Source organism: Miniopterus natalensis, chromosome 8 (assembly GCF_054644295.1).
Source record: "Miniopterus natalensis isolate mMinNat1 chromosome 8, mMinNat1.hap1, whole genome shotgun sequence".
NCBI lineage: Eukaryota > Metazoa > Chordata > Mammalia > Chiroptera > Miniopteridae > Miniopterus > Miniopterus natalensis.
Genome location: NC_142088.1, coordinates 4,275,468 through 4,284,378, shown reverse-complemented (window position 1 = coordinate 4,284,378; position 8,911 = coordinate 4,275,468). Strand labels below are relative to the sequence as shown.

General features: G+C 54.1%; 1 protein-coding gene across 1 annotated transcript; it reads right to left on the bottom strand.

Moving 5' to 3' along the window:
- Positions 1-440: 440 nt before the first annotated feature.
- NPPC (natriuretic peptide C) lies at positions 441-6,950 on the bottom strand. Its single transcript, XM_087819361.1, has 3 exons — positions 6,861-6,950; positions 6,153-6,454; positions 441-905 (listed from the first exon to the last, which is right to left on the bottom strand). Exons 1-2 carry the CDS (start codon positions 6,948-6,950, stop codon positions 6,173-6,175), a joined length of 372 nt encoding a protein of 123 aa, XP_087675487.1. The 3' UTR covers positions 441-905; positions 6,153-6,172.
- Positions 6,951-8,911: the final 1,961 nt, after the last annotated feature.

Sequence of the window (8,911 nt, the reverse complement as noted above, 5' to 3'; positions counted from 1 at the left end):
CACGTGCCCCAACCTGAGCCTGGGATTGAACCTGCGACCCAGGTACGTGCCCTTGACCCCTGGACTCGAACCCGAGACCCTTCGATGGGTGGGATGCTGATCTAACCACTGGGAACACTGGCCAAGGCTAAATTCCATTTTTAATTGAAGTCGTGAGTCTGACTTCCCAGCCGGCAGGCGCTCTGGGCAGAGCTTCTTGACCTGGTCCAGCGGGCCAGGACCATCCGGGACAGAACCCACAGGCCAGCCCCACCCGGCGCCGCAGATTCGGTCGATCGGGGATCCTGAAACGGAAACGTGGGACTGGGAGTCCTGCTGTGAGATCTGTTTAGAGGCAAAAAGCCTTGTCTTCCACACTCTCCCTCCTCCTCAGACTACCTCCTAAAAAATAAATACACTGAGTAAATAAAGACAGCTTTCAAGACGTTCACGGAATGACTTTTCTTTACATTTTTCAACTAGTTAAGACAAAAACATTACAATGATTGGCTTCTTTCATTTAGTTACATAAATAAAATTTTTATAAATATCTCTTTATAAACAATATAAATAGCTTTACAACATAAATACATTTATGCATGACATGAATTTACAGACAGCAATGTTTACAGCTGGTTTTGTCGGTCTCTTAAAAACTGTCCCTTGTCATCACGTCGGTGTAGGTGTGTTTCATGTATATCATATATATATAATATATAACTTTTTATTTTTCATTTTCAAAAACAAACAAACGATAAAACCATACCCCCCCCTCCCCAAATAATAATAAAACAGCTGGTGTTGTGGATTCCCAGTACCACAAGGGGAAAAAAAAACGAAAGAAAGAAATGTAAAAGCTACATTGCCTTGGAGGTGCTTCCAGATGACCAAGGATGACCTCAGCACAACGGAGCAAGTTCCCGAACCTGAAACACAGAGGGGACAGGGGACACTCAGTGCTGGCCCCTTAGCTGAGATAGCCCAGGCTGCCGGACAGTTCTAGAACCTTCCTCCCCTTTCCCGAAGCAGCAGGAAGCAGTGTCCCTCCACCTGTGCCCCGGGTAGAAGGAGGGGGCCCTTTCCAAGCCCTCATCTGGCCTGCTGCTGGGACCTTGGCTCTTCCTGCCCAGCACAGGTGGAACCAGGATGGCCAGCCCTCCTGCCCTGGGGCTAACTGCAGCCCTGCTCTGGGCCACAGGGAGACACAGTGACGGGGAGAGTGCAAAACACTCCTCTTTTCCTTTCTTGCTACAATACAAACCCTTGGTCAGGTGCCGGCCTGGGCTTTCCGTGTCTGGATGACAGTGGACGGAGAAGAAACATCTGAGGAGTCGGGAATGCTGGGCTCAAACCCCAGCTCTGCTATTTATTTCCTGAATGGCCCTGGAGAGTTTGAGTATCGCTTTCCTGACCCATAAAATGGGATAATTGCCACCTCCCAGGGCTGGCTTTAGGATTCAACCAGGGGCCACGCAGAGCAGAGCGTCTGGGTCACAGCTGCCACTCAGTCCACAGCACCTCCTTCCCAGCGGCTTCGCCTCGAAAGGGTGTCCTTCAGAAGCAGGGGACTGGCGTCTCGGGGCCCTGAGGAATGAGTGGCCACGCTCGGTTTGCTGGGGTTCGGGTGGTCAGAGTCACCTGATGAGGGCTGGACCGTCTATGCTAATGGGTGTGTGGGTGCTCCGGGACCGGGGGAAGGCAACTCCTGAGATGACGCGGTGCCCCCCATAGAGGAGTCCCTGCAGAGAGACCCCCAGCCTCAATGGCCTCATGCACTCTCCCACAGCTCCCCTCTCTGGCTGTCTCTTGTGTTTAAACAGATGACAGATGATGTCCCTGGGGCCTGTGGGCAAGGTGTTCATTCAGGCATCGGCCACACCCTGTCTCTGTCATTAGCATTTTATAATCAAGATCATAACCATCAGCGACAGTCATTATGGTGGTTGCTTAGAGCTAAGGTCACGGGGGTGGGGGGATGGGGTTCAGAAGGTTAGTGTGTTGGAGGTGGGTGTCCAGCTAAAAGAGAATTTCCAGGGAAAGAGAAATTTCCCTGGACAAAGGGATTGAGAGTCTGAATAAAATCTTTGCTGGTTAAATGAGAGAGCCCTCTTTAGCTCAGAAAAAGAAAGGACACTTGCTTTCCCAAGCCGAGTAGCCAACGGGGTGACAATAGTTGCAGATCCCAGAATCCCGAGTGGTGGAGGTGGGCTCTGTGAGGTGTCCCGTGTGATAATGCAACCGATCCGAGAGGCCAGCGGGAGCCCTGGGAGAGGTCTCTGTGAAGGGGAGGGCACCCGGAGAGAGGGCCCCTGCCCTGGAAAGCGTGGTGGCTCTGGTGGCACCCTGTAAGCTCTCGCTGCCCCTTGCTCAGGTATTTTTAGCTGACTAGGAATCTTTGAGGGGTTGCCACAGGAAACGTTCCTCTGGGGCATGAAGCAGGCCTAGAGGGACTCCCACCGTATTTGGCTCATCCAGACACGTGCACCTAAAGGCTGGTTTTCCCGAGAAGCTTGTTCAGACTTTACAGGTCTCAAAATTAACAAGGGAAATGGTGTCTCTGAGGCCGACAAGTCCCAGGACAGTCAGCCCCCCATTGATGCTCCTGCAGGAAGATGCCTGAAATGAGGATCCTTCTGATACTTCTAAATTAATATTTTGTGTGCACAATTAGAAAAAGCTGACTGTAAAATTAGGGGGAATGAACGGAAGCATATTTTAATTGGTGTCTCAAAGCTTAAAAAAATGCATCAACCTGTGATGTTGTTTAGGTGGCAACCCAATTCTTTGAGGTATTAAAAAATAGCTGTCCTTGTTTTTAAAGGGGGAAGTTCATTTGGAACTTGATTTGTCAAGGACAGACACAAATTGGCTTCTTATCCCAGCTGCCAAAACAAAATTTGGATCCACTGTGTTGTTTTTTTAAACTAGTGAGTTTTTCTCACGGCTAAAAGGTCTCTGTTTGCATCTCTCTGTGTGTTCACACATGTATGCTGCAAATGTGAGATAATTTTCTACCTCTGGATAGTATTGATAAAATCAATTTAATAAATTAAAATTATTGATTTGAAGGCAAGCACTTATAAAGACTGGGTATTCTAAAATTCTTAGAAATATAGAAACTAACCCCAATTTTTTTCAAAGTTCATGTGATCGAAGATTAACCTTTAGTAAAGTTAGTTTAAGTTTGTTGGTTTGATCCATGTTAATAATTGACTTTGATATTTATGAAATATATTTCTAGAAGTTATAAAACGTCTTCATAAATCACTTCTTAGTTTCCATTAGAAATTGAGAGTCTTAAGGTTTAAAATATCAATATATATATGTAATTAAAACTACTAGAGGTAACTTTGCAGTATTCCAGAAGGGCCCAGGACACCTCAAAAAATTTGTTTTTATGTTATGTTGCATGGGGGGAGGGGGCTATGTAAAGTAAGTGATAGAAAACTTTTATAGTATATTGTGTGGGTAAAAAATGGCTGTAAATTAAACTTATAGTTGGGGCTGTGGGAAACCCCAAACGGCCGCTTGGTTCTCCCAGGCTCCCTGGCAAACCTCATTTTCTGGTTTTTGCATTCCTTTGTGCATCACAGTGCATTTAAACGGCACTTAAATGAGATGACAGAACTTAGGATCTGACATTATTGAAAGGAGACTGTAAAATTAGGGGACACTATTGCCAAGTTTTGATAAAGTTCTTCAAGAAAATGCCAAATTGGTGACCACTTTCTTTCACAGCAAGCTCCCAGAAGACAAAGACTTAAGATGCTGTTTTTTTTTTAAGAAAGGGCATCAAATAAAGGGACACTCTCCAACCTCAATGGGAGGGATCTTATCAGACACCTAACCATGAATGAACACCTACCCTTGTCTCTGCCTACAAGAGACATCAAAGATTTCTTTAGGATGAGAAGCTGTTGATCCCAAGACATCAACAAGGCCTGTGCACCTACAGATTGATGCTGAACTCACAAACCATTTTCTTTGATTGCCTTTACCTGTCTGCTAAGGATATTAGTCATAATAATAGTTACTTATTCTTGGGCTTTTCTATATAGTCCAACTGTTTGTTTATGATTGCTAAACATGTATAACTGTTCATTCTCTTTATGGCTTATGTAAATGTTACAGTAGATGCAAAATACAGAAAAATGAGACAGACAGCAAAACTCGGATCATGACAGTTCACAGGATAGAAATGATCCAGAGTGTTTTTCATGATGAGGCCATACGACGACCTGACTGCCTTTCCATTTACCTGCCCTTCCCTTTCTGGGAAAATTTGGCATCAACCCACTGCCCCATCCCCAATGGTCAACCAGAGGGTGATACTGAGACTTCCTAGGAATGAGACTTCCTAGTGCTGTGAGACCACACTATCCAAGCAAAGTGTTGGTCATCAGTGCATTCTTTGGATTGATTTATGACCAAAGGGGAGTTGTGAATGAAAAAGGGGCTCTGTGGAAAGCAACCTCACAGGATGATCTGATCATAAATCCCTAACTGGGCAGGTCATGTTGGGTAGTCCTGCCCCAGGCCTATAACTTCCTCAGTAAACAGTTATCTTTGCGTTAAGCAAGCCCTAAGCCCTGCCCATTGTTTCTGTGCATCTAGGTTAACACATGTTTGAAATGACTCTTTTCCAGACCTCTCAGGAGCGTAACAACCCTCAGGAGATCGTGTAATCTTGTTACCTGTCCTGTAATCCAATCCCTGCCTGGCTTTATCCCACCTGGGTGTATAATCTTCCTTACAGTCACTCCTTAATTCCAAATGCATAAAATAAACAGCAAAACTGTTATTCTTCGGAGCAAGATTTGAGATCTTGCTTCTTGACAATGTTATCAGTTTGGCTCAAATAAACTCATAAAAAATTCTCAACAGATTTAGACATTTGTTACGTGGACAGTGGTAAAAAAGGTGTAGGCAATGTGCTGGGGAGTTTCAAAGGGGTGCTCTCGTTACCCTCTGGGGGAACAGAGTGTGGACACTGAGAAGGCTTCTTAGATGGGAGAGCAGTTTGGTCTGGAGTGGAACAGATGGGCTGTGGGACCAGGAATGGCAGCAGCCAGGCTGCAGGAAAAGGCTGGAAACCAGTGGGGGTCAGATTCTAAAGCACCTGAGTATCAGTTTCAAAGGTTGGGATGTGGTTTTTCCTTGGGCACTGATGGGCAGCAGGAATGCAAAGGAGGTAAGGAGGGGAGGGGAGGACCTTTGCCACACGCAGCACATTTCCAGGCTGTGGCACCTGGCGGGGGCTGAAGGCAGCACAGGGGTTTCTAGCCCTGGTGGGGAGTAAGGCGGCCATGCCAGAAACTGGGAGCCCAGGCATGACAGGCATGGGATGGCTGATGAGGAGCTCAGTTTGAGACATCTTGGGTTTGAGAAATATAATATTTATTTTAGTCTCTTTTCCCTTGCCCGGAAATAGTGCCACAGACACTGAGGTTCATCCTGAAGTCAGGGGCTGCAGCAGCATCAGGACCCTGGACAGACCAGTTTGCCCACAGCCGCTGTTAGAGAAGGGACAAGAATCAGAATGCTCTGCGGGCAGAAAGGCTCTCCGGGGATGCCAACAGGGGGCTGCTCTCCCTCCAGTGAGGGGAAGGGATTTCTCCAGGTCTGCCCCACTGTAGGGACACCTGGCCTAGGAAGCATCCGGCCTCTGGGCCGCCTACCGCCTGCACCGCGATAGTGTTTGGCAGATAAGCTTACCCTGGGCTGTGTGTATGCCCTTCCTCCTCTGTTCCCACAATCCCAAGATCTCCCCTCAATGCTCCCACTTGGCAAACTGGGGCCACTGCTGCTGGTCCGCTTATGGTCCAGGGATGGGCAGGAGCCCTGCCAACGGTCTCTGCTACTCCAGAGGAAGTCAGGTGGGTTCATCCATCCTGAGCCATTTCTGACCTTTCCAAAGTTCCCTCACCACTTCATCCCTCACTTTACCCATCTGTAAAATGGGATGATAAATAGAATTGGGGGCAAATGCCTAGCGCACACACGTGATCTCTTGCCCGGATAGCCAGGTTCCCCTCCAAAGGCACTGGGAGGCGGGAGGGTCCCAGGGCTCGGGCATCAGAGAAAAGGGCCTGGGGCGGTTCCGGCTAGGTTCCGCGGGCGCCGCGGGGCAGCTAGGTGTGCGGGCGCCAGGCGGCCGGGCCGGTGGTACTCACCGCCGCCAGGGGTCGCCGCACTAACATCCCAGGCCGCTGGTGGAGCCGATCCGGTCCAGCTTGAGGCCGAAGCAGCCCTTGGACGTGCCCTTCTTGCTGCCTTTGTGTTTGCGAGCGTTGGGGTTCTCCTGCAGGAGGCGGACCCATCGAGACTTGGTGTCCACGCGCAGGTCCCGGAGCAGTCGCGCCTGGTCGCCCCTGAGGTTGGAGCCACCGCCTCCGGGAATCTTGTCGCGCTTCTTCTGACCGACGCCCTCAGCATGGGACGCGGCTGACACCTCCCCTAGCGGAGCTCGCGGGACCTGTGCGGGGAAAAGAGCGGGCAGGTGAAGGGACGCACGTCGGCAGCGCGGAGCACCTTGCGGGGCGCTTCCTGAGCGCGCCCCTAGAGATGCCGGACCCCTCGGCCCCGCATCCACCTGCCACGCGGACGCCGGCGTCCGCTCCTTCGGGGAGCCCCTTACCCTCCCTTCCTTAGCCGCCTGCACTGCGGTAGGGGCTGCGCATCTGTCGACGGTCTCCCGAGGCTGGGGACGTAGACCCCTGAATGCGAGTGTCCAGGGACCCCCGGCTCTTACCCGAGCGCATCTCAGGGGAGAGGGCCGCCTTACCGCCCTCGCTGCTGCCTCCGGGGGGCCGCATCCTCCTAGACCCCCCGCCCTCCCGCACGGCCCCTCGCAGTCCGGACATCCCCGCGACAGCACCCACCTTCGGCTGCGCCCCGGGCTTGGCTTCAGAGGGCCAGAGCGAGAGGAGGGTGAGCAGCAGGGCGCAGGCCAGCAGCTGGGAGAGGTGCATGGTGCCCTTGGGGTGGAGGGCACACGCGGGCGGCAGCGAGGACAGATGCTCAGACGGACGCGGAGCGGGCTGGCTGGGCGGCTGCGCGGACGCGGGTCCCAGAGCTGCGCGGCGCCGGCTGGGTGCGCTCTGAGTCCGCCGCTCGGCTCGCGCCTTTATAATCCAACCTGCGGCTGATGTCATCCCCCCGCCCACCCGGCCGCCGGGGCCAATGGCACGCGCGCCGAGGTCTGGGAGGGGGCCGGGGGGCTCCCCCTCTGCTCCCCCCTCCTCGTGCCCCCCCTCCCCCCGAGAGGTCCCGCGGCTCGGCGGGCTCTCTTCCGATTGCACTCGGAGCTGCAGAGCGGCGCGCGCAAGGAAACTCCATTTGCAGCCAGAGCGCGCCCTGGCGTGCCAAGAGGGGGTGCTGCGGGGGCCCTGCACACACGCTGGGACCTCAGCACACTCCCTCTCCCTGGAAGGAATCGCTTTCCCCCTTTGCAGGTGCATAGACAGGCTCAGAAGAATTGTCACTTGCCCGAAGTCACTTAATGAAAGTTGGCACAGCCCGAAATCGACGCAGATCTGCCTTGTTGCCAAACGCTTCCCCAGGCGCCGGCAGGTTGAGGCCTGGCGCTGCCGCTCCACCTTTTACCTGCTCGCCGGGAGTTCCGATCTCACCGACGCCTTGGGAACCGCGAGGCACAGAACGGGGTCCAAGGTCTATGAGCAGGGATGTGGGGTTTGCCGGGGGCCGCAGGGGGCCACAGGGGGGAGCGCAAGTCCTACAAAGGAGCGAGCGAGCTTTTCGCCCGCGGTGCGTTTGAGAGCGCAGACCCGACGGGGTGGGCTACCAGGGCGGCCCGAGGTGCGGGCGCGCCTGCGTGTGCGGTGCCCCGTGCGCGGGCCGCGGTGGCCCCAAGGCGCGGTCCCCCGGGCGCCGCCGCACCGACGGTCACTGCGCTGAGCCCGCGCCGCTGCCGTCGCACCGAGCCGGCGCGCCTGACCCCGCCTGCGCCCACGCGAGGATCCGCAGGGTGGGGCTGTCCTCGGCAGCGTCCTGTGCACCTGCACACGCCGGAGAGGGTTCCGTAGGCAGCCCCGAGCCCGAGCCGCGACAGGCGGTGGCCTTCGCGCTTTCGCCGTAGGGGGTCCCGGGCCGCAGCTGTGGGACTCGGCCTGCTGCTCACGACCCCCTCTCCTCGGGCAAGGCGCCTGACCCCTCGGGCTCCGAGGCGTCCCTTGGGGGTGGGTCGTGGAAGCGGAAAGCTCAGCGCCCCAGGAACTGGGTGAGGTGCCGGGAACGACGCCTCCGCTGCCTCCCTGCAGGACTGGGCTGGGAAGCAGGGCCCCGAGCCCCAGGTGGGAGGTGGAAGTCCCCCTCCTCTGCCTCCTGAACAAAGAATGCGGCCGGTCTGGAGCTCCTCTGGGACTTGCTTTACTTACACAGGTGTAGGGAGCCGGGCAGGCTGACTCTAGAGCCAGGCACTGGGCTAGTTTCCAGGGGGCAACAGCCAGGGCACAGTGGCAGGTCCCAGTCGCTAAGAGGACCACTCTGGTTGCGGGAATGAGCCTTTTTTTTTTTTTTAGGAGAGGAAGCTGCAGCAGAGAGGGGAGGGCAGCTGGATTCCAGAGGGGTGGGAGAGTCAGGTGCTAGGAGGCGGCTCTGCCTCAGAGCCTGGGCCCAAAGCCGGGAGGCACCGGCTCTCTACATCCCACCCTGGCACCGAGTCAGAAAATGCCCACCGACCAGCCGCGCCCCAGGGCCCTTTGTTTAAGAAATAACCTGCACCTGAGGTCTGAGTTTGGGTAGAAGGATCTCCTGCCTTTGAAGAGGATCCAGACGTGAACGGGGCAGCCTGTGTGAACTCTGGTGGGGTGACTCACCACCTCCATGCCGCCCCTTTGAGGCAACACCGTAGAGTGGCACCAGTCTTTCCTTTGAGGACAAAGGAAGAGGAAGGGATCTGCAGGTGGGCAAT